Source organism: Channa argus, chromosome 21 (genome assembly GCF_033026475.1).
Source record: "Channa argus isolate prfri chromosome 21, Channa argus male v1.0, whole genome shotgun sequence".
Lineage (NCBI taxonomy): Eukaryota > Metazoa > Chordata > Actinopteri > Anabantiformes > Channidae > Channa > Channa argus.
The window spans coordinates 7,086,043-7,111,394 of NC_090217.1; the positions used below are offsets into that span (position 1 = coordinate 7,086,043).

At 38.3% G+C, this 25,352-nt stretch overlaps 2 protein-coding genes across 7 annotated transcripts in view; both read right to left on the reverse strand.

Moving 5' to 3' along the window:
• apaf1 (apoptotic peptidase activating factor 1) overlaps nt 1–16,820 on the reverse strand; it is a 36,990-nt gene extending 20,170 nt beyond the window's left edge. Inside the window, exons 1-22 of one of the 5 annotated variants that reach the window (XR_010912007.1) lie at nt 16,648–16,820; nt 15,867–16,048; nt 14,904–15,093; nt 13,925–14,122; nt 13,550–13,739; nt 12,923–13,035; nt 12,623–12,754; nt 12,245–12,483; nt 11,843–12,010; nt 11,525–11,656; nt 11,168–11,281; nt 9,995–10,179; nt 9,653–9,779; nt 8,628–8,753; nt 8,394–8,531; nt 8,178–8,303; nt 7,825–7,971; nt 6,489–6,617; nt 6,085–6,210; nt 4,942–5,061; nt 4,709–4,834; nt 505–630 (exon numbers count right to left, since the gene is read on the reverse strand). Coding sequence is in view for 4 of the 5 variants with exons in the window: in XM_067490588.1 (XP_067346689.1) it covers nt 505–630; nt 4,709–4,834; nt 4,942–5,061; nt 6,085–6,210; nt 6,489–6,617; nt 7,825–7,971; nt 8,178–8,303; nt 8,394–8,531; nt 8,628–8,753; nt 9,653–9,779; nt 9,995–10,179; nt 11,168–11,281; nt 11,525–11,656; nt 11,843–12,010; nt 12,245–12,483; nt 12,623–12,754; nt 12,923–13,035; nt 13,550–13,739; nt 13,925–14,122; nt 14,904–15,093; nt 15,867–16,010 (3,096 nt within the window). In the remaining variant the exon portion in view is untranslated. Of the gene's footprint in view, nt 1–504; nt 631–4,708; nt 4,835–4,941; nt 5,062–6,084; nt 6,211–6,488; nt 6,618–7,824; nt 7,972–8,177; nt 8,304–8,393; nt 8,532–8,627; nt 8,754–9,652; nt 9,780–9,994; nt 10,180–11,167; nt 11,282–11,524; nt 11,657–11,842; nt 12,011–12,244; nt 12,484–12,622; nt 12,755–12,922; nt 13,036–13,549; nt 13,740–13,924; nt 14,123–14,903; nt 15,094–15,866; nt 16,049–16,396; nt 16,539–16,612 lie in introns of those variants that run through there. The other 4 variants (XM_067490588.1, XM_067490590.1, XM_067490589.1 and 1 more) reach the window with 4 other exon arrangements.
• Nucleotides 16,821–17,812: 992 nt separating this feature from the next.
• LOC137106823 (T-complex protein 11-like protein 2) lies at nt 17,813–24,848 on the reverse strand. 2 transcript variants are annotated; one of them, XM_067490779.1, is made up of 10 exons: nt 24,649–24,848; nt 21,955–22,135; nt 21,622–21,754; nt 21,277–21,397; nt 20,816–21,039; nt 20,541–20,677; nt 20,129–20,319; nt 19,756–19,937; nt 19,456–19,628; nt 17,813–19,254 (listed from the first exon to the last, which is right to left on the reverse strand). In XM_067490779.1, the coding sequence occupies exons 2-10, from the start codon at nt 22,121–22,123 to the stop codon at nt 18,995–18,997; spliced, it is 1,590 nt and encodes a 529-aa protein (XP_067346880.1). In that variant the 5' UTR covers nt 22,124–22,135; nt 24,649–24,848; the 3' UTR covers nt 17,813–18,994. The 2 variants fall into 2 exon arrangements, with proteins under 2 accessions (XP_067346880.1, XP_067346879.1); XM_067490778.1 differs by lacking the exon at nt 24,649–24,848 and adding an exon at nt 24,468–24,632.
• Nucleotides 24,849–25,352: the final 504 nt, after the last annotated feature.

Consider the following 25,352-nt stretch of genomic DNA (forward strand, 5'->3'; position numbering starts at 1 on the left):
AGGGGTTTGACAGAGCGTAACAGCCTGAAAGACACACACACATACTTACACATAAATACAAATAGTTGCCCACAGTCAGGGGGTCGGGAGATAAAGTCAAAGCATGGGGAAAAGGAAAAAGGAAAAAGAGGCGATGGGAGATGGGGAACAGAAAGAGGAATAGAAAGGTAGAGATGCCAACAGTGAAGCTCGTAAAGTGTAACAGGTAGGATGAGCGGACAACACCAAACAGACTTGAGCCACTCTTAGAATGAGCGATTTAACAGAGCAGGCAATTTTACTCAAGGTGAGCAATGAGGAGGAGGGAGAAGACTAATCGATAGCACAAATGAAAAATGAGATGCAAGTTGGGAAAGGAGGTGAGGAAAAACACCATAAAATAGACAAGAAAAGATGGTGAGGACAAAGGATAGAATGACGAATGGGAGAAACTCAAAAACCCAAGCAAATAAATAGACAAAAAGTGTAAAGGAAAGGAAGGGAGATAAACAGATAAATACATGCCCTTATAGTGGTGTCCTCTGAGGAAGTGATAAGTATTTGGCCATTCTGGGTGAACTGGCAGTGTAGCACCGTTTTGGTATGTCCCAGCAGAGTAGCGAGAAGCCTCCCCGAGGGCAACTCTAACACCTGGAAGAAGAAAGAAACATTATAACTGCAAATATTCAAGTCAACTATAATTGGGTGTTAGAAAAGTAAAGTCAGTGCTATGCAAAAAAGAGGTTCCAAAATGTCACATATAGTTTGCTTCCGATGTCTGGAATGTCTCTGTAAACCCTAAATGATAGCTGGGGCAAGGTATCCTCAAGGGGGGGAAACCTACCCAGAAAGATTTCCCATAAAAGTTCCTGAAAAAAAGTTATTACTGGATAGCATATTTGAGAAGTGCAGCTGCTGGCTTCATGGTGATAAGCACATCAAAAAGGAAGTGGAGTCGGGCGTGGGGGGTGTGTGACCCTTCAGCGGAGTCATAACCGAAGAAGGCTGCTGGGGGTGTGACAGCCAAGCAGATATCACTTGGGGAGTCAGAACAAGACGGCTTTGATGCTCAAACGATTCAGCGAGATTTCATCACTTATTAAGGGCTTATTATAACAGGGTCTATGCTTCTGCATAGACATCTGTTTTAATAGGCCCTTGAGAGGAGAAGCTTTCACACACTGTCTGAATGTTGGTTTCATAAAAGATGCAAGATTTTGTGATATCTGGATGGTTGTTAATGATATGGCACAAGGGCTTCCAAAATTCTTTGAAGGGGCTCCAGTGAGATGTCTAGCAAAATGAGAGATGTTGCACTAGAGAAGGCAATGAGGGTCTTTTTGTATAGACCTGACAAAAATTTAATTTCTACAACTAAATGGCACTGAATTTTGTAGACATATTAATGTCAAAGGGCTTGTATCATAGTGACTATGGTGATCACCGGAATTTTCCCATAGAGACACCATGAGGACAGCAAATGTTGTTTTCAGTGAGATGTTCTGACATCCATGAAATGTGGTTTCAAATCATTCCTGCTCTTATCCTGTCCTGCTCAGGAGAAATTGTGTTAATACTGCTGGTTATCTCATAACCTTCAATCTTATTTAACCTTGAATCCAGTGACATCTTCAATTAAAACTTGTCTACTTTAGTTTAGAAACATATACCTGCAAAAGATGATATTCCCACCAGTCTAATACGTGCTTAATATTAATAAGCAAATGTTAGCATGCTAACACGTTGACTTAAGATGGAAACCATAATAATATTAAGGCTAATAATAATGCACACTTTATCATTTATTAAGAGCAATTATACGAAATCTGAACATTTTTGCAGATAATATTCCTTGGCAGAGACTCACATTAAATTGAATCAACAGTCTAATATAATGTCTATTTAAGTGTGGTTTAATGATGGGAATAAGGGAAGTTTATTTTATCATTCAAAGGTTTTTTCATCTAGAGTAAAACAAAGAGCTAATTAAGGTACATTAAGGCCAAAATGATAAAAGGCATAGATATAAATGCAATTACAAAATCTGACATTAAACCTTTATTTTCTATTTTACAGTAATTAACTTCCTGATTGACTGATTCTATGATATATTCCAGTCTGCAACTTGCAACTGCAAAAATCATTCAAAAGCACGAATGAACTTCAAAACAGTTTGAATACATGCAGGACATAATCTTCTGCCCAGTACAGCACCGGTAGTTTTGAAAGTATAAAATAAAGGCCTAGAACACCTGGGACTTTAACAGGCACTAAAATATTTACATCTCAGAGGAAAGGGTTGAAATGTCTAAGCAGAACAAGCCTCAGGGCACACCAACCATGTTTGTCAAACTCCACGCATGAGATGAAAGTTTGAAAGCTTGAGAGAGAGAACACTTTGGCAAAGCTTTACACATCCAGCTAAGAGATTTCTGGGATGGTGCAGTAAGGAAAATTCCTGAGGGTGTTTAGTAAAAGAAGCTAAACAAATATAAAAGCAGGGTAATGTGAAGAGGAAGGGTGGGGAACACTTGTTTGAATACCTTTATGAAGGGAGTAAACTAGCCACTGAAGCAGACTAAGTGATCCCTGAACACTCTGAACAGGGGCACATACTGAAGATATTAAACTTCTCTACCATAACTGCACGCTGCCAGTGCACAGTGCACAACCCTACAGCCAGCACCAACCTCCCGCATGACGCCAATAGTCGTATTATCCTGCTGCCAATTGTCCTCATTACCTGACTATAGCTGTCAGTCCTGCTGCCTGACACAGAACACACAAACACAATCTCACGAATCTATACTCTCACAATCCTAAATAAACAGTAACTTTCTGCCCTTACCAGTATATTACAATAAGTCATGGACCTTATGCATGTCAGAACTATGACCTGTGAGTGAACCCTGCAGACAAATAATTAATTATTAGTAATGTTTCCATAACTACACTGGAAGCAAATAGGCACAGATGAGGAAAAGGAAAATGAACGTCTTTCACTGCAGCGGCGTGAAGGAGCACACCACCAGCAGCAGCTAACACAAGGGCTCCCTCTGGTGTTCGCTCCCAGTACTGCTGTGGAATTTACAGTATCAGGTTAATGGCCACTTACTATGTAACAAAATCTATCGTTATAAACCATTCTGATCAAGTTATGAACAAGATATACAATAAGAAAATACAATTTGGTCTATTTGTTAAACACAATCAAAACAAAGGCAGAGAAACTATTCTTTAAATCTGATCAAAATAGATTACAGATCTGACCAAACATTTGGTGATTTCTCCACTACATGTTGATATTTAGTGGTGGTATTTAGTGGTGCAGACACATTTCTGCTGCCCCCATCATCTCTGTGGTACAGATATGCTCATTTGTAACCAATTTTGTAGCATCACTCTTAGGCTTCTCCAGTCCCCTAATAATAAATGGTGCAAACATCTTGGTTTGGCAGTAAGTCAAAAACAGGGCAAGTTCTGTGGCCACTCACAGGAAAACAAGTTTCTTGCAAAACCTAATATTAGAAACACCTAAATATATCCATGTGTGTTTTGTGTGCATCCATTTCTGTGGCACAAAAAGTGTAGTTAAACTGCAAATATCTCGTGTTTTACTTTCAAGAACTCAGATCACTAATAGTCTGTGTGCAATGAGCCTCCCCTCTCGTATCTCTGGGGCCAGGAGAAAAGAGCAGAGGCACATGAAGGGCCAAAGAATCGCTGTAATTAAAATCATTACCTGCTGTATTCATTAAGACTGCAGGGCCTTTTAATTAATTAGAGTTGCTCCCTGCTGGAGGCACCTAGCCTGGACATAGAACTGATGTTTCTTGGGACTCTGTGTGTTTTTTAATATAGGACAGGTACTTTCAGTGGTGTCCTCTACCATTGGAGATTAACACATATGCTCTGCACTTCCATAGCACTTTTTAATCTTTCAGCCAATTCAAACACGCTTACAAGCCCAAGGACACTGTGACAAACGGACATCAGGAAGCGCAGGGAATCAAGCTGACCCTGTAGGTAGTGGACGACTGTACTACCTCCTGAGCCACAAATAGAAAAACACATACATGATACAAAGCAAACTGAAATTTCATACTCCACCTGTTAACAAAATGTTGGCACCTACTCTCCCCTTCAAAAGTATTAGATTATTTTTGCTGTAGACTGAAAACATTTCAGCTTTTATTTCCAGGTATTTACATCTGGATTTGATACACAACATGGAAGATAGCACCTTTAGTTTGAACCCACCTATTTTAATGTGAGCAAAAGTATTGGACTTAATATAGATTAAAAAAAATAAAAAGGATGAGTGAAAACCAAAGAAGGAAAAAAAAGAGAAAGATGCATAAAAAGAACAATGAAACAGGCCATTGGAATTACCCTGATGTACAGCTGACAAGAAAGAGAAAAATTGGTGATAGTGCTAATGTCAGATCGCAAGATGCAACATGCCTGAAAAACAACCCCTACAGCAACATGGAATGGAGATTTACACACTCTACACTAGGACCTGCTGACATACACAAACAAATGCATAAAAAGACACATCTACAGACACATGCACACACAATAATTCCTTACCAAGTGCACTGAACACGAGGGAATTAGAGGAATTTGCAGCAATGAGCTAGAATGACTTTATCGCACTTTCAGACATACACACAAACACAAAGTATGTAAGTGTTTGTGTGTATGTTTGTCTAAATGTGTTTTCTACCTGTACAGTGCCATCCTCTTGGCCCAGCGCCACCGAAGAAAGCTCTCTGCATATACAGGTACACCGGATCCTGGATGACTTCTCTTCTGACTGAAACAGCACTGATCCTGTTCTGCCATCACGTACCTGAAATAGAAACATTCAACCTGATATGAGCATACGATCTACACTGGATCTCATACAACAAACACAAACATCTCAGCTTCACCTTCAGCCTCATCTGGCCAACTCACCTGCAATCTGTTGCAGTTGTCTGCAGCTGACACAATGATTTTTTCTTCGTTGAAGAGAACGTCAGAGTCTCTCTTGAGACGGACGGCAGAGGAGGTGTGAACCTTGTTAGTCTCCCATAACTACAAAACAAAATACACAAGACATGTAGAGCAGCAGGCTTCCAGTAACAAGCTGCCAATGCTTGACTTTATTCATGTGTTTTCTTCCTAATTTGCTTCTTTGCACATGTATTTACTCATCATTCATCATCATTATTACCCAGAGGCAAACTGGGAATTACACAAATAAGTTATCAGTATCCGTCACATGAATTTCTGACTGGCACATCAAACCAAATCCCCTCTTCGAGTCCAACAACTTAAAAAACACACATACAGGGTACGGTGGCTTATAAATGGATGAGTGAAACCAACCCCAGACTAAAACCTTGGGCTTACAAGCAGCTGTTATAGCTGTTATAGCTGTGTTTTAGATACTGTTGGGGTGGCCGTGATGAGGAAGTGGAGCTCTCTATTTGCTCATGTCAAGGAGCAAGTCTGAAAAACACCTTTGTGCTCACAGATTGTGTCTTGCCAACACTGAAAATTTAAATCTCTTGCTGCTCTAGTTTATTTACATTGTTTAGACCTGATCATAGACAGCATTCATGAATCAAAATACAATTTAGTATCCAAAAAAATAAACATATTTCTAGATTTTTTATATAAAACTGCAAACTGCAAATCTGTAAAGTCTCCTGCAGATGGATAAACTGCAGAGATATGAAATATAATGGCGGTTTTCAGGCAGATTATGGTACTTATTGCTTTGTTCAAGGAAGCAATAAAGCTGATTCTATTTCTTTCCTAGCACTTCATAAAGTGCTAGGAAACTACTTCATAAACTACTTTACTTCATAAAGTAGTGGTTCATAATTCTGTATATTGGGGCCTAAAATGGTTGCTGTAAATTTCTCTAATATACGTATATGCACTGAGGGTCAGATAAAGTGTTTGCAATATAGCTACAACATCCTTTTTAAAAAAGGGCCTAAAACCTGTCGCAGGGGGAAACCAAAATTATGTTTTTTGATTCAATTCTAATTAGAATAGTATATGTGCAAGATGACAGGCTAATAGATTATTACACTAAGCCAGTTTTACCCTGATAGTCTGATCGTAAGAGCAAGAGAGTAGCTGGGAGCCATCTGGGGAGAACTGCACACGCTGAACCCAACTTAGGTGACCACTGCAGTCAGCCATCTTTTTATTAGCCTCCCAGTCCCACAGCTGGAAGACACACACACACACACACACACACACACAACAAGACAACTGTAAAATTCTTCACTCCTATATTTCAGTACATAATTATTTTTGCCACCCTCAATTTTATGCAGTGTAGCACTTTTATGTCTGGATGTTTTTAAAAAAAATTCTATTCCTACAGAACTAATTGTAGATAAATCCTTAAATGTAACATTTCTACATGAAAAAAACATATACTCATACTCTTTTAACAACAGAATAAAATGAAACGCCTCATATAAAAACAGTATAAGTTGTACCTCCACAGTGTAGTTGGAGAAAGCAATGGCCAGCAGGTTACTGGTCGGACAGGCGTGACAGTATTGCACCGTGCTCAGACGACTTGTCTTGATCTCCAACAACATGTCTGATGTCTCAATATCAAACATCTGAATCAGAGAGAGACAGGTAACAAATCAATGTCTACTCAGCCTTTACACTTTTATTGTGAGTATTTAAAAGTTTGAAAAAAAATTATTTAAATGAACAATTGAATTAAATTTACACCTACCCACCTACTAGGTACGCTTAGATGCTAATAAATCATCAATAACAATGCTATACATTTTAAGTAGTGTGGGCAAGAAATGCACTCAGTTAGTTATTTTCCTGTTAATTCTCTCTGGTCACGGACAGACTCAGAACAAACCTCAAACCTATCTTTGGCAGTTTATTATTACAATGTAACATACATACAAATGCCAACATGTATCTGTTCTAAACTAAAAAAAAGCCGACCGTGTCTCTTCTCTGACGTCTCTGCAGCGTTTGGATTGTTTGCCAGAATGAAGACTTAGAGGACACGGAACGACTGATTACAGGACAAGACTGACTGATGTTAGTAAGCTCAAGAGAGGAGGGGCTGTGCAGATTTATAACCAGGACACACACTCTTTAAGATTCTCTGGGAGACAATCTGAGAAACAGCCTCGCTTGTTTTCATGTTTCCTTCACAGAAAATGACAACAAGGTCAGTGAGGCCTAAGTGAACCCAGTGGTGTTGGTTTTTATCTGTACAGCTAAAAAAAATGAAAATGTTGATAACCCTCAACACAAAAAAGGAAGAAATCCACAATTTTCTCTGAAGTAACTTGGAACTACCAAAATATTAAAAGTATTAAATCTAAGAATTTAAGGAATCAAAGATCTTCTTTTGCTTCTGATTTATTATTGAAGTTTGTTAGGAATAACTTGATTGTAGTAATATTTTAGTATTTCCTGAGTGTTTCTCTGTAATTAGCATCACACACATTTAGCCTATTTCAAAGAGTGGTCACTGTTGTTTGCTTTTGTTTTATTATTTTAATCATCCTGTAAAACAAAAAACAAAACAAAAAAGAGAAAACCAGAGTTTAATTTCTACGTTTTATTTTTTCTTTTCAGAGAAAATTGCAGGTTCCCCTTTTTGATCAAAGGGTTCCAACAATTTCATTCACATCTGTTCAAGAAGAATTTACATTCAAACCATTTTCAACCTCTTCATCACACATTTGGCACTACAAACACAACAACAGATTACAGCAAACAATATCATGCGTTTCTTCTCATTAAAATGTAATTATACCCTTTCAAATTTCTGCATTGCAAAATACTCACAAAAACGGCGTTCCTGGCAGCACAAATGATGCGTTTGCTGTCTGCCGTCCAGGTGCTGCACTTGACGAGCACCTCTTCATCGTTCTCTGCAAACAGGCTACTCACATTGATCGTTTTCCATTCATTAGCAGACGACGTCTCAAATAGCTGCATAAGAATAGCAAAACACAAGAACACAATAAAACTGTGTAAAACGGAGCATGCTCGTGCAGAATAAGGCCTATAAATCATCATAAGCTCTATAAATCATTATAAGCTTGCTGCAGTGCATCAAATATATCTTCGTGTAAGGATTATTCTCAATTGCCTTAGGAAAGGAAAGCTTTTCAAGTATCTAATTTAATGGCACTCACCTTAACCGTGCCATCATTGGAGGAGGTAGACAAATAGTTGTCATCAGGGGAGAAACAGCAGTGGTTGACTGGTTCAAAGTGACCAAACATGGTGTTCTGGGAGGTTGGTTTGTTGAGGTTCCATAGCTACACAAAAATACAAACACAATGAGAATAAGATACATAAAAATATATAGAAAATTAAGTCACAAAACAGGCATATTCATGTAAACATACCTTAACATTCATTAACTTGTCATTGGAGCAGGTGGCCAGCAGGAGGCGTCGTGTCGTGTTGGTAAACTGACAGTGGTTGACCTGCTCTTCATGCTCCTGAAAGACCCTCAGTAACGTTGCTTGTTCTACATTCCACAGCTAAGGGACACACAATTTCAAGAATGTTAGGATAAAATGTGTATAGGTTGCATTTTTGCTGCAATAATCAGGTTTAATGGACAACTAACCGTTTACCTTCACTTTCCTGTCACTGGAGCATGTTGCTATGAGGCGGTCGTCAGGCGAGAAAGCACAGCAGAGCACCTCATCATCATGGGCAGGAATCTCTGTGAGTTTTTCACCTGAGGTACTTCGGAACACCTAGGCAAATAACCCATTAACTAAACTAACAGCAGTTACATAGATACAACAAGACTACTTTATTTTTTGCACATTTTGTTGATTTGTTTTTGTATGTATAAAATGTTTTTAGTAAGCTTGTATGGTTTTGGTCATTTGGCTCTGGGATGCTGGCAGCACCTGGAGTTTGCATGGCATCGTTCCTGATCTTCCTGATATTAGTCTACCTTCTTGCTCTGTTCTGAACCCACAATATCTATTACCTGTTTGTTTCCTCTTACTGAGACTTCTACTATTTTTTCCAATTAAGGTTTTGTTTGGAGCAGCCTTTCAGCCTTTCAGCTGTCCCCGTTCAGGGGTTGGCACAAAAAAATCATCTCCATCCAACTTTATCCTCTGCATGCTCTTTTCTCACACCAATAACTTCATGTCCTCTCTCACTACATCCATAAATCTCCTCTTTGCTCTTCCTCTACACCTCCTGCCTGGCAGCTCCAACCTCAGCATCCTCCTACCGATATATTCACAGTCTCTCCTCCGAACATGTCCAAACCACCTCAATCTGGCTTCTCTGACTTTATCTCGTTTTGGGTTTTTGTTTTAGTATAAATGCTTTTGCATACATGTTAAATATTCCACTTTCAATTTTTGTAAATACTCTGTATAGATTCTCGGTTATTCTCTATTCATTCTCATCTGAACCTGATGAGAGGCAAATGTCTTTGAGAACCTCAAGCAAGGTGCCCCTGAAGAACACCTTAGGGTTAAATCCCCAAGCATCTGTCAAGCCCATTCTGATAACATATAAATAGACTCAAAAGTGAGTTCTCTTCTTATTTTCCAGCATTCTGTCTCCATGGAAACTATTTGACCTTCACAATCGTGCAAACACACTCATACAAACACTTCTGTTTTGATACCTTGAGAGTCTTGCTGGCTCCACACGAGGCAATTTTGGCTCCATCGTGAGAGAAGCAGGCGGAGTAGATGGAGCCCTGGTGGGGGTGGATTACCAGGCGTGACAGATTCTCTACACTGCCCTTGTTCCTGGACCGAAAAAAATAAAAATAAATGATTATACACGAGTTAACATACATGTGAACATTTAATTATCTATCCATTTATTTGACATCTAATAAGCTGTCTCAGTAAGTACACAGAAATCTTTGCATATAAACCAAGGAAACTTTAAATGTAACTGATTAACAGACAAATACAGCATTTCCATAACACCACAGTAAATTGTTTGCTTGCTTGCATACAGCCAGTCAAAGTAGAGTTTCCCAGTGCTGGCCCGGTCTCGTGCCTGCTGCAGAGCCTGTCTGTAGACCTCAGAGGTTTGAGGCTGAGACAGAGCAAGCTGCACCACATCAGGGAATGGACGCTGCTCCAGCTGGTGGCCGTTCAGAGACAGAAACTCCTGAAACTGACTGCGCACTTCACTGTTCTGGGAGGGCAGACAAAACAAGAACACTTTAGTGCCCTGCAGGCCTCAGGGAATGTTAAAGGGAAAGACTTGTCTCTCATTTTAGGTCAAATATTAATACACTTTTTTTTTTTGTCCTTTCGGCTTATCCCGTGAGTTCAGAGTCGCCACAGCGGATCATTGTCCGCATGTTGATTTGGCACAGTTTTTACGCCGGATGCCCTTCCTGACGCAACCCTCCCCAATTTCTACCGGGCTTGGACCGGCACTGCACAGCTGGGGGAGGGGAAAGGGCTGTTAGGGGTTCAGTGACTTGCCCAGGGACACTTCGACATATAGCCAGGGCCGGGGATCAAATCACTCACCCTGTGGTCCGTGGACGACTGCCTTACCAACTGAGCTACAGCCGCCCCCCTCAAATATTAATACACATAATATAAAATTATTATTACTACAATATATTATTATATTATATACATTATAGTGGAGCACTTTAAAGTGGAGCCCTTAAAACGTGCTGTAAAAATAGCACTAATTTATACAGATATATCAAAAAAGAAAATCAGATGATCTGATCTAAACTATTGAAATTTCAGCACTACACATGCAACGAATGTTATTTTGGTAAAAAAAAAAAAAAAATCCTAAATTAGCATTGCCTCAAAAATATAAAAGCAGGATGAGGCCTACTTGAAATGAATCTCCTAGCTGACCAGATGTGGGAGTTATGCTCCATAGTCCCATTTTTTTTGCTTTTTGTGTCTGATAAAGCATGTACTCATGATCAAATCTGCCCTCTTGCAATAATGAAAATTGAAAAGGGACCAGGGGATAGCAAAAATTAAAGAGCAATAAATGCTGTAAATGTGATAATCAAAAAACAACTTAAGGGCAAATAAATGAGGGACACAGACTTTATTTATTCAACAAGGTTTCATGAAGGATGGGTAGCCAACTAAACTTGCAAACTTTCCCTAGAGGAGAGCAGGTAGTGTTACTGTCCACTGACCTCTTTGTCCAAAATGGGTCCAAATTCCACATAGTCGTTGATGAGGTGGGCCGGACCAATTATCCGGGCCTTGATGCTGACCCAATCAAGGGAGAACATAAGGGAATAGAGCTCCTACACAAAATAGCAAAACAACACCAAAAACAAAGACAGAAGCATTTGTGCTGGGGAAATTTGCATAAAATTAATAATACCCTATTAATAATTTTTTTTCTTAAAAATTGAAAATAAATAAACATGCATATATTTGAATAAATGTTTAGTAAAATAATCCGTGTTCGAATGTTGTATGTAATAATATTGTCAGGATAAGATGATCACTGGATGCTGGCATGCACAAATATTAAAGAGTGTCACCTGGAAGAGATTGGCTTTAGCCATGTGGTGGGTCAGGAATCTGATCCAGTAGAGACTTTCCACTTTTCCTGACGTGTGTGGGCAGTCTCTGTAGTGCTGCTGGTACTGACGCACAACCTTAGTATGGAGACTCTGGGATGCATAAACAATTAGATATAACTGATTAAAGAAATATGGTTTTAGGTTAAAACCACCGAGGTAAAAAAAAAAAAGCTATCTGAGACTCTTAAGGCCTCTTGACTCTGACATAACTATACATGTAATCATTAGGTTGATATTCAACAGCTTAAATTCTCCCAGGATTGTGTCCACACTGACCTCTAGCTGAGTGCGGTTCTGCTCCACCAGAAAGTCTAGCTGGAGGTCATGGAGGTAGTATAGGTATGGTTTATTGTGACTGTCCACAAAAAGCAGAGACTTGTTAACAAACTCCTCAAGAATGTCTTCCACATCCTCCGGCTCCATGTCCCACAGAATTGATAGCACCTGGGAGAAGGAATAATATCATAAGTAATAAGATTTCTTTGTTTATTTGGTGAAAGAGTATTGTGTAACATTGCTTAATGCTGCAAAATCATTTCCACCTACAACATGAGCAGCCACAATAAAATCTGTCCTGGTTTGGAAATCAAAACCAGGCTCTTCCCAAAGCATCTGTAGTGGCAGTTAGAATTCTTAATAAAAAACAGCAATTTCACAAATGAATACATTAAACCAAACCTTAGCAGGAATTTTGATGTCTTTTTCGAATACAGTAAAGTCCTTGTAAAGTTCTCGATGTTCGTCAGGCAAGACCTCAAGGCTAGCGGCCATGGCCTGGTCCAGAGCGTCATAATCGTAAGATGATGACTTTTTGATCCTTTTAAACTGCTTCTGCTGGAGCTGGTGGAGGTAGTACTGCCAGCGGTTGGGTTTTTCTTTAAGCAGTGCCCCAATCAAGGATACCACCAGAGGGGAACCTGAGATGGCACACATATTCATAAGCGTATGTGTGTGTTTGTGTGAGTGCGTGTGTCTGTGTGCGTGCGTGCTAAAAGCATAAAATGAGCAAAAGTATAGCCACATTTAACATAGGATTTGAATTAGCAGGTTACTGACCTTTACATTCTCTGACAATGCTGCGAGCCTCCTCAGGAAGGCCCTGGATTTTAGTTTTAGTGTATAGAGAAAGAATCTCCAGTCCTTTGTTTTCATCTAGACCACTATCCACTTCCACCTCATATTTAGCACCTACAAAATAAAAGCACAGAATCTTTTATGTGTGTTTTCATGTGTTTGGATGAGTGCCAGCAACCTAAAACAATAACCTAAAATGTTACTTAACACATAGTAAACATATAAATGTTTTAGCAAAAGTTCTGATAATCTGTAAAGTTATCACATATCTGAAAAACATACCACTAACTGAATCAGTAAGGCTTCTATTTCTGGTGGTCAGAAGAATCCGACACTGAATATCAAATGCCTTTAGCACTGTACTGTCCCAGATGTCATCGAGAATCAGCAGAGATCTAAAGCCAGAACAGAACTGTGATCATAGACAGAATAAAAACCAAAGTGAAACTGAAGCAAAGTGTTTTTCGCAGCACTAATTAAGTCTGTGTGGATGTAAAGACAGAACACATATAAACAAGTTCAAGCACTTTCTGCATTTTAACAGCAGGGTGACAAACAGCTGAATGACAACTGAAACAAAATTAAAACCTATTATCTGCCTCTCTTGCAACACCCCACTAAAGCTGTGTGCAGTAATCTCATAATTTCTAGTGATACACAGCTTTCCAACTAAGCAATTTGCCAACATGCTTCATACTCTATATATTTAGTTCAACAAACAAATAAATACATATTTGTTTTAATTTGTCATTTATTTATAACTAATTATATGGAAAACAATGGGCAACAATATTCATGCTCAAGAACATTTCTCTATATAAAATACTGGAATGCTAATAATATCCTACCCTTGCTGAGGAATAGCTAAAATTAACTCAGAGTACATCATGCTAATCTGAAAATAGTTACCTTGGATATTTGCGCAGCATGAGAAAACGGAGACGCTCCTTGGCTTCATCCAGAGAGTTTGGGGACCGATGGAGGGACTGGGAATCCAGGGTCTGTTCCAGGCGGAAACACAGTGACTGGATCTTCACCAGCAGGTCTGGTTTGTCAAGCTGTCCAATGGACAGCCAGTGGATACCTCCAGGAAAACACTCTGCAAATGGACAGAATTAAAAAGAACAAGACAAAGGTCAGAGAAAGGGTACAGAACGCTGAGAACCATGTGAAAATCAGTCCAGAATTACTTCAGACTTTGATTTTATTCTGTAATGTTTTATTGTTATAAAGCAATGAACGCTCATAAATTCTTTTAGGTAGCGTCAGTCAAAGATTATTCACCTTGAATCAGTTCGTGTTGTCTGACAGCCTCTGCAGCCAGGACAGATTTGCCTGAGCCAGCCATCCCAAAGATGGTGATCCAGCCAGGTTCTTTCTGCACACGGTACATCTTTTCTCTGACTCGGTTGACCAGCTCTGGTCGGCTGACGAACACTACAGGCCTCTGAGGTACACCACCTTCACTTAGCACCATTTGGACTATAAGACCAGAAAGAGAGTTTTATTAGGGATATGACAGGAAATATGTAGTCATTTATAGCATGCATAAAATGACATGTACAGATGTGGACAAATGTTGGTACCCTTCCATTCAAGAAAGAAAAACCCACAATGGTCACTCAAATAACCTGAAACTGACAAATGTAATTTACTAAAATATAACAAATGAAAATCTGACATTGCTTTTAAATTGTGGTTCAAAAGAAAATTAAAAAACAAACAAAAAAAAAAAATGATGGACAAAAATGATGGTACATCTAGAAAAGATTAAAAATCATTTAATCATAGGGAAACGTTAAGCTGAAGTGTGTCCTGGAATCAGCATCACAGGTATTTTCAAACATGTAATCAGTCAGTCTGTCTATTTAGAGGGTGAAAAGTAGTCGCTGTCCAGTTTGGCATCATGAACATGGACCACAGAAAGCTAAGTAGAGAGTTTTCTTAGGAGATTAGAACGAACATTCTAGAAAAACATTTTAAAGGGAAAGCTATAAAACCATCTACAAGCAGCTTGATGTTCCTGTGTCTACAGTTGCAGATATTATTCAGATCATCTGACATTAGCCAAAATACCTGTCGACAGGTGCAGAAGTCCAATTGAGAGTTAGAGAAATCACTTGATTGCAGTGATTGCCTCAAAAGTTTGTGCAACAAAATAATAAGTTAAAGGTACTATAATTTTTGTCCAGGGCAGTTTCAGCAGCTTGTTTTAAAAAAAAAGATTCTCCAGTCAGTCCACCTACAGCAACCAAATTCTCACCATAAGATGTGGGGCCATCAGAGGGGCTCTTATGTGCACCAGCTGATGTGTGTGGCAAGTCACCGTGAAGCAGCTTGGCCAAATCATCATATCTCTCATTGACCAGAGCGTTGTAAAAAGAAATGTAGGCACGGTCATCCTTCCTAAGTAGTAAGTCCAGCATAGCAACAGCCTGATCCTTCCTCGTGGCCTGAAGAAAGAGATGTTAGAGATGATATGTGGACATTATAATATGGATGCTGCTATTTTAAAGGTTCTCGTATGAACTGTCACTTATATTGATAATTTCTCAAGGACGTGAAAGGGTTGTGTGTGCTTTTAAACTATATAGCCCTATAATACAAACTCAACACCCAACAGTAAAACCCTGTGTTTTACAGTCTGGAAATCTAGATACGAAGCAAATTGATAACAAGAAAGGTTTCTGTCAGAAGAATGAGGTGCAAATGAATTAATCCTGTCATTCTTAGGACTAAAGATGGAGATGAAAAATAGACCTAGAAAACAAGTAACCTGCCTGTGCTGTTGCATAATTTCCTATATCAGGCTAGACAGCAAAACTAAATCATTAACTTGCTTTGATGAAATGCAAATACATTTATTTAAAAGCAGAAATTCTTAGAATGGCGGTGAGAAACAGGAAGTTGCGTTCATAACATTGTAAATGACCCATAGGGATAAGGTGGCAGGAATGATACATTTTAGAAGGAGGAAAGGAAAACCAAACTCTGATAAAACCAACGAAGTGGTCAACAAAAATGACTTTCATAGACTCCATTAATGATTTAAATTTTTAGATACATTTATCTTAAAATTATATCAAACATAAAAGTTACTTTTAAAAACGTAAAGCCAACTCAAACTTGTGCAGTTGGCATTTCGAAAAAGCAGCAAGATATAATATAGTTTCCAAATTATAAGTTTAAATCACCCATTGTCCTTGCACCTTGAACACATGCTCACCTGAGAATTGATCTTCTCTTCCTCATCCACAGTCATCACACCATCACTGATCATGTGGTCCATCAGGTAGGACGGCTTGATATCTTGCTCTAGCTTGTCCCGAAAGCGCAGTAGACAGCTCCGCGCCCCTTCCTCCAGCACCATCTTTGTACACCACTTCAACCATACAGGGTGCTATCACACTGCAATTGATAGAAGAAGATGCATGGATGTTTACTGAACTGTAGTAAGAATAGGTGAATATGGCTAAAACTAAATTGATTATGAATAAATTATAGTTTTAAAGCTGTTTTAAACAGAACAACACAGGAAAGGTATGTGCAATAAAGTCTAAACAGTGTTTCTGTAAATTGTGTCACAAATATAAAAAGAGGAACGGCTCTTTAAGTGAAAACACAAGTGCCTATCAGCTGCTCCCAGAGGCCTCACTAAGGACAAACTCTAAATACATAAACTATATTATAACAGAGTTTAAACAAGTTTAACAACATGTGCTCAAAAATAATACACCAATTATTTAGATGTCTTACCAACCAGGTTCACGGATTACTTTATTTGAAACAGCATAAGTATCAAGTTGATGTGAGCACAGCTACTTGTTGAGAGCTTTATAGTGCCTGTCGCTGAATGTGAAAGTGAAAAGAGCTTAACTTTACTGTCGTTAGACAGTTGATCGCGACCTTTCAATTTATCACTAACGTTAGACTGACACACATTTAAATACTTGACTAGACATGTTCACTCACTCTGTCAAACAAAGAAACTACTGGTAGATACTCACGACTGCCTTCTTATCTCTAACGAGAGAGGGATTTCTTAAAATATATGTAGTTGTAACGTGATATCTCTTTTCTAAAAGAAAATACAGTAATTAAAGCGACTGCTAAATTATCTGTATTAACGTTACACTACACGCCTAGTTTTGAAAAAAGTGTTTCCTGATTCACAACACAAACAACTACTCCTGAATTTGGCTACCAATTGTGTCACTGCTTTTTAGCCATGTGACCAATGACGTCACTCATATCCTGAATCTGTAACTGGGCAAAATGATGCTGCCTTCAGAGGTTTTTTATTATTTTCGGAAATACGGCAGCTCATTCACTGAAATTCGTTGCTCTTATAATAAAATCAAATACGACCTTCATAAAAGAACTAGTTAAATCGCATAAAGTGGAAATTAATTTTAAAGATTGCCGTTGTTTGTTTGTTACTTTAAGTTGCAGTAGGGTGATGTCATTTCTATGGCACACAAATAAAATAATTTGTTTATGCTTTAATCTTTATTAAATATGACAGTTTTTTGTACAGAGGTTTTTATTGTATACTTTATTCGTGTTAAATATTAGATCTTAGCAAATATCCCTTTTACAAAACCTTTCGATTTGTGTTTAACTCGGAATTGTTGGACCTCCGGTCTAAACGTAAAGGTAACAATGCTGCCTGGTGACAAGAAGAGATGACAGCATGTTGTTTATTCCACAGTACAATGATGCACTGATAATGCACTTATAAATAGCCATAATTGAATTAACTGCATATTATTGTAAACACATTAGCTGGTTGTTGGGCCTGTAAAGCAACCCTAATTTCTAAATATTAATATATAGAAAATATTAGCTACCTAAAATTAATTTAAATTTATTGATGAGAATAAAAACGTCAATTTTTTTCTGGTTGTTGTCCACACCATCTCCATTCATTTCCTCACTATTATAATAACCCACTATGTCTGATATATTCAGTTGTGACATGATTATTATGATATTATGTCTTATTGTAATGTTTATACAAACGGTTTTTAATATCTCTTGTTTTTTTATTATTAATAATTTAACACTCATACAACGTGTCAAAGATACCCATTCATGCATTTCTAATGACTGTGGGTGTAGTAGTTATATTGTTACTGTATGACTTAAAAAATATCAAGTGACGCTATAATGTCAAAAATACTTTTTTCACTTTTACTGTGCACTTCCAATATTTCTAACAATGTGGATGACTTATTTAAAGTAGCTTTCATATACAACATTCACTATTTTAACTTGGAGTTTCTTTTTCATTTTATTATATTAACTGTGGTACAGAAGAAAAGAACAACTTCCCACATCTTCTATAAACTTTAGTTAATGTACTGTACATAATGACTTTTCTTTGTGCACTTTTGTGTCCAGTGGAAATCTTGGACACAAAAACTTCCCAACAGGTTCTAACAACCAACATGAAAATACTTTAAGAACTGTAGTATTTTACAATGTAACAAAGTAATATAGCATAATATAAGCAGAGTATGAGCAGAACATACAACATTACTTAAGTAAAAGCTAAAAACCCAACACAAAGCAATGTGTTTTATACACACAAACACACACAAAAATTTATAATATTTTTGCTCCAAATGTTCTTCTTTTTTTGCTGAAAAAGAATATCACTGGATTATATAAAAACACAGAAAAATTTAGTGTGGTTTTCTGCCTGATAACAATGACAAGACTAATTCAGTGGGAAAAAGATGAGAAATCTAATGTTTTGCATTATTGTTCCAAGGTGGTCATAAATACTTTTTTGTTAACCACACATAAATTTAGTCTTAAAAAATACCAGCAATAAATGAATACGTTGTTATATGTCAAGAATTTGAAAAGATACTGTACTTTTTAATACATAATTTTTGATTCCCCTTTGCTTCATGAGGCTTAAGGTACTGACAGTGTGGACATACTAAGACTTTCCCCTTTCCCACTATATACTTTGTTCAAAATAATCAGAGTTAATAATCAGAGTTGACTACAGGGAGATTTACAATGTGGGATCAGAATTAGGATCAGAAAAAGATCATTGTAACACTGGTTTTACAGTTTCAGGTATGAGGCTGTCAACTTGATATGAGACAAAATCTTATAACATTTATTACAAAGGATGCAGGTTACAATAAATGTTGATGGCATGATGCCTACTCTGCAGTGTTCTCACAGCTGAATGTAGTGATGATTAAAACCTACATTTACAAAATGCTGTATTACAAATGGTACACTAACAAAGCAAAGCAGTAGTACTGCCCACCTATTGCAGTACCTCTTAAGTAGCAAAAATATTCCTTAAACTATATGAGCGAAAGCTTGGCTTTAACTAGTGACAGATTCCTGAGCTGTGTCCTGAGGAGGGTTTCCTGCTGGTGAGCTGCTGCTGAACATCAGCTTCCTTATAATGTCTGCATAGAAAGGTCCATAAACAATTCTGTTGTAGTTGACCAGGGAGATGAATTTTGCTCCCAGCAGTGCTAGTTCAGGCTTTATGGCAGTCAGACCAGCTGGTACATGTTCAAGTTTGGCCTGGGGTTTAGGATCACAGATGAGCATCATGAAGTACTGCTGCACACGGTCCTCTGCACAGAAGTGATGAGAATGAAAGAAAATGTAAAAAAGTCCACCTGGGGGATTTCTAGCTTAATTATGCACAGCAGTCGGTAATCACTACTCAATACTATCACAAACATCAATGTATATTTCTCCTCCAATTAGGTAAAAGTAAAGTTCTGTGATACAGGATTTTAAAGTCACAGGCCCTCCGGCTAACTCCATCTTACCAACTAGAGTGTGAATGGGATTGTCCTTCTGGGTGATGCTGCAGATCTGGCCTGTAAGGGTGGCCTGCAGTGCTGAAGTAAGTGCAGGGTAGTTCCTCTCTGTTAAAGATTTGTTGAGCTCACAGCAGATCTGGGCACTGATGCCCACTAGTGCCTCTTCTATGTTAAATTTACTAAAGATGAAAGAGAAGAAAGCTCTGGTTTGAGGTCTTATTCCATGTCAAATAGACAGTACATACCTTGTAATAATCAGTTGTATGTTTAAATAAAAACAGTGGATGAACAGGAATGTGAACTAACGGGCTGTGCATCCCATCCAACAGTACACTGGCCGTTCGTTTTAGGTGGTCAGACAGTGAGGGTAGACCCTGAATAGGTGATCCAATGGTGCTGTAGACAATGAGCAGCACCTCATTCACTGCCTGACACTGCTGGAGCTTCCACTGAATCTCTCGTAGTCTGATCTCATCTGTCATCCAGGTCTGAATGAGAACCAAAAACGTTTGGTTTCACTTTACGTTAGATCAGAACACTGATACTGTAATGTGATATTTGTGCATAATACTGGAGCTAGCTGATATTAGAAAAACAGTCGTAGTCAACAACACAGACAAATATAAAGGTGACAACATCATATTCTGCCTCTACAAACACATATTTAACACAAATGTACCTCAGGTAGTGGTGGGCTCTTCTGATAGTCCCATGTGAGTATGTGGAGGAAGGCTGCATTGAGCACCTGGAAAGGTCCTGGCCGACCTTGCTGTCCTTTACTCTGATTGTTAGGCTGTTCTGTGGGGATGGTGGCTGACAGCAGCTCCTCCAGTGCCGATTTAATCCATGAGGTGGTGTGGTCCAAAGCACCTAAAGAAGGATATCAAACCGATGTAACAGTAGCAGTTGTTTGCTTTGACATAATATACAATAGTGCTGTGACAGTATACTTTCATGCAAAAATATCCAATTGTTAAATGTAGTTTGTCATGACCAAATAGATTGTCTGCAATTTGGCATGCTATACATGCAGTAACTACCTGCCCACAGGAAACAAAACTATGCTGAAAAGTGTTTTCTTGTTCACATACTGGGTGTTTTTTCGAGGATGCTCTGGAACTTTGCCCTTTCATATTCAACACTCTGTCTCTGCAGCACAGGCCTCAAATTATCGATTGTAAAGTTGACAATATCTGCTTTCATCAAGTCCAGCACACGGAAGATCTCCCTAGTAGTTCATAAAAAAAGAAAAAGAAAAGAAAAGCTGCTTTCATTTAGTGGCTTCTGATAATACCAGAAAACTCCCAAAATGTTTCTTTAAGAACTAAATGTTTATTAAAGACTCAAAGCCCAAGTGTGCACTTACCTAAACATTGTCACTATGTTATCTGTGCTTTCCCGCAGCTTCTTGATTTCTTCATCTCTTACCGGTGCACACAGTTTGCCCATAGTGGTGATAATGTATGAGGCAATCCCCTGGATGTCTACAGCATCGTTGTCAGACTGCTGACGAATTAGGTCTATGTCAATCACCTCCATAATCTGGGTCCTCATTCGATTGGCACCCGGATTAAGGAATGACAGTAACGTCTATCAGGAGAAATGTTTAATTATCATTTTTATAAAGCATTTTTATGACAATAGTAAATTTAAATTCAAAGTAACTTAAAGATGGGATGAGCTACAGATGGATGTTTAAAATTTAGGACTGTTGTACAGAACATGCAAACGGCAATATAAAAAAAAAAAACAATAAAATGTCCATCAGAAATATAAAGTTACTTCCACATCTAGTGAAGCTATAAACATTGGATTGTGTGTGCTTACCTCTCTGATCTCCTCCAATAGCCTGATCGCTTGTCCATACTCAGGCGGGTCACCGTTCAGTTCTGATTCCAGGATATCCCAGAAGGCCTTGTGGACATTATCCCTAACTGCCTTCCATAAACTAAAAGAGAAAGTGATGATTTAGTTTCTCTCCATCTCATTAGTATGTGATGATAACACTTATGAAGACAGTAAGAAAACAATATTGGAGGTATGGAGGACAAGCTTGTGTGTTGTATTTTTGTGAAACCTTTGTAAAACCTGGCATTTTCACTTACTAGAAAACTACAAAACAATTAGACAGATGGAGAAATTGAGACAAAAGATTTTATGCCGCTGGTTTACCTGTCCTGAGGTATGTGATCCGGTTCAAGATGGAAGTTGTGGTTCACAATGATCTCATGGGCAAGACTGAGTGTTGACAGGTCTCTAGCTGAATCCATGACTTCATCTAGGGTTAAGGTTTTGGGTGGGCTTGCTGTGGGAACCAAATATGTAACCAACTGTTTAAAATGTGAGAACATAAATAAGAAGTAGGAGCATAAAACTGTTTTTGACATGTGACATGGATCTTAACTGAGAAACAAAACAACCGTGGACACAAAAAGAAAACATAAGAAAGAAAACATCTGGTGATTATTATAGAGAAACCTAGAAAGAATGAGGGGGCAAACTCACAGGAGGGCGTGCAATGCTTGCTAGAGCAGTAACTAGTGAAGCTTTCACGGCAGCAGTCGAGGTCACTGGCAGACGTCATGCTGTCACAACGCTCTGATGATGACTCCACATCACTGCCTGGGTCCTCACCACTGGATGTAGAGGTGGGTCGCTCATCATTTCGAGGCATCTTGGGGTACAGCTGCACAGAAAAGGTGCCAATATATATAAATTCAGCTGAAAGCCACTGGCTAATGTTAATCATTTGAATCCACTAACAATTACAAATTAGAACAAACTTATAGTTTACTGTAAAGTTTAGCATTCTGTCTTTTATTTGGAAAATTGCAGTTCTTAGTAGTTCAGAAACAGCAAAAACTTCTCTAATGTCTACTTTAAGTTCTGTTCTGATGTTCTATGTTTTTATTACAAAAGAAATACCAAAACATGCATGCCATAGAGTTGTATTACTGTTTAAAAGATATTAAATAACACTGTAGGTATTTTTTGGCAATCGCACATATACTCTTCTGGTGCCAAAAGTATTGACTAAAAGATCAAATATTTATACATTTTTGCTGAAAACAGTCCACAACAAATGTAACATTTCTTTCAGTGTCCTGTTAAGGTAATTACATATACAAATTATAAATTGCCTTCATTTATATATATTTAATAAGTACAGGTGGGTTTTGTAGGGAGTACAGTAGAAAGGGCAGACAAAGACATTATAAGATTTGTTGAAAGTCACCAAATTATAACATATTATCTGCTCCAGCTTTACTTATAAAAAAAAGAAAAGTACATGCAACCGTAGTTTCATGTAAGGAGAAACAGTGTATGTCTGGCAATGAGAGATCATTAATATTTTACTTCAGCAGTAGCTGCTATTCCGAACCCTGGCAACGGACAACACCACAGACGCACTAAGTATAACAGCTGTCAGGCAGTAACCATGGAAACAAAGATAGTTGCCTTGTTCCAAACTTCTGGGTTTCAACATCAACATCTTGTTGGAAAATTGAGTAACTGTAAAAACTTGTGATGCTTTAGTATGTGTTTATAACCACAGGGCTTGATAACACTATGCAAAGTGAGGACACACACAAACATAATTTAACAACTAGGTTTAAACAAAAGCCTGTATTCTTTGAGGTAAAGGAGGACAGTAAACTCAGGCCTATCTGAGATCATTTATGTCTCCAGGGCAATATGGGACAATAGAGGGTTTCTAAACTGTCAGAAAGATCCTGTTACACCAGTTTCTGTGTTGCTTGTCATGCACACAAACAACATTTACATTTGCATGTTAAGGTTAGTAAGCAAAGGGACGACGCTACAATGAGTAAACTCAAACATTTACACCACTACCAGGTACCATGCAAGTTACTGTATATTCTCGAAGCAAACACAAATGAAAAAAACCATAACTAAATATGACTATGACTATATTTCCTATATTTATATGACTATAAACACAAAAACACAATAAACAGACAGGCGTCAGCTTAGGCACTCTGACCCAGTCTGAGGCTATGCAGCAAGCAATGATGCCCTGTGTACTGACAGTCAGATATGGAAAGCATGAACTTTTTCCATGCTAACCACGTCTACAGAAACATTAACACCACCAGGTGGCTGCTCTTCATTACTGTAACTTCTACAATTAATTAGGCCTCTGCTTTTCTAATATTATCTAAGACACACAGAGCTGGCAGTGTGACCCTTGGGTGTCATTGCCCCTGGACTGAGTTATCTGTTGCCAAAAATGAATGCACACTCCCTTGCTGCTCTTTTGGTTTAAAGATAGCTCATGGTGTGGGGAGCAAGAGTGTGGGGGGAGTGTGTGAATTTCATTTACCCTTGCTGTGTTTGGTGTTTCTTTACTGTATCACCTGCCAGACTTGACAGCTAGGTCAACACAACACAGATTAACTAGATGGGGTGGAAATGATGGGAGCCCTGCAGTCCAGAACTGATTACAGATTAGCTGTACTCTGTCACCCGCTGCTTGATAATGAGAAATCCTCTTTAAGCTGTCTGAATGTTAGGTAGAATAAAATTCAGTACAGTGGTAAAACAGATCTATGAAATCCCAAGTTATAACATAAACATTTATCACGTATGAACATGTTTGGATAGTTAAATAAAATAAAAAAATCAGTGTTATTAATATATGAAAATACAACATGCATTAATAAATCCTCCACAAAACAGCCTGTTGTGGTCGAGATTTGACTGCAGTATAGCGTAAACAAAGCAGTGGAACGGGGAGGCTGGACTTTAAGAAGGTGGACTCTTGTTATTGGCTGCAGCTGCATGTCTCTCATCCCTTCATGGAAAATCTTTGGTTACATGGCTGTGCACATGGATAAAAAAAATATATACACACACGCGAGAAGTGGGTACACGTGATCTTTGGTACAGACCAAAACAAGAACTCTATCCACATATTACATGTACTATTTTCTTTTCCTGTGACAGCTGTCAAAAAATCAGCATTGTTTACGTCATGCCAGTGTTTATTTACTGACCCAAAGCTCTAGGTGGAAGATCCGGATATAAATCACGAATTTGTCGATTTTCACATTGCAGATATACGTTGACAGTAGCGTCTGCATGCTTACTGTTAGCGTTAACCATCTGAACCCATCGACCACTGAACTGAAGAAGTTTCCGCTCCACAACAAGGCGAGTTATTAACGTAAAACTTACCAAGAAAAGAATAAACAATAACCAGAGCAAATGTGTTCAACAGCAGCTTATTTTTGGCTCTTTCAAATCTTCAGAAACAGAACCTCTGACACCCAAAAAAATGTGTTTGAGCTCCGCTTTGAAGAAGTAAAAAGATCCTGGATCGTCTTGTCGTGTTTGTCTGTGCCGTTTAAAGGTCCTGCGTTTCCTCAGCTGGCACTGAGGACTAGAAGGCGAAACCATATTACGTGTAGGGGTGTTCAATGGCCAAGCAGGAGGACACAAGTTGAATTAGTATGGGTATTCATTTGTTTTCGGAAGAATGTGTTAACAAATGTAAAAAAAATCATCATCTAAATCCATACATTCTGTGTACTAGAAAGATTTTAAAACAATAATGTACTTTTGTCACCCTTCGTTATAGTGGTACGCTCGGCTCAGCTTCACATTGAACGTATTTGTTTACGGATGTGACCGTTGTGTTCACAGCGTTTTGTACAAGCAGCATTTTATACATATACTGATCACGCATAAAATGGCCACCTGTGCAATGTAATGCAATCAAATACAGTGGTTCTGCCACGAATTCTACTTTTACAAGTTTATAACATCGCAGTATTTATATTGTAACTGTTACAAACGTTTTAACTCCACTGTGTTTATTATTGAGTCGTACAGGCCTCATACAGCGTCGCTCATATCCCTAATAGCGACAGCTCGAAGTA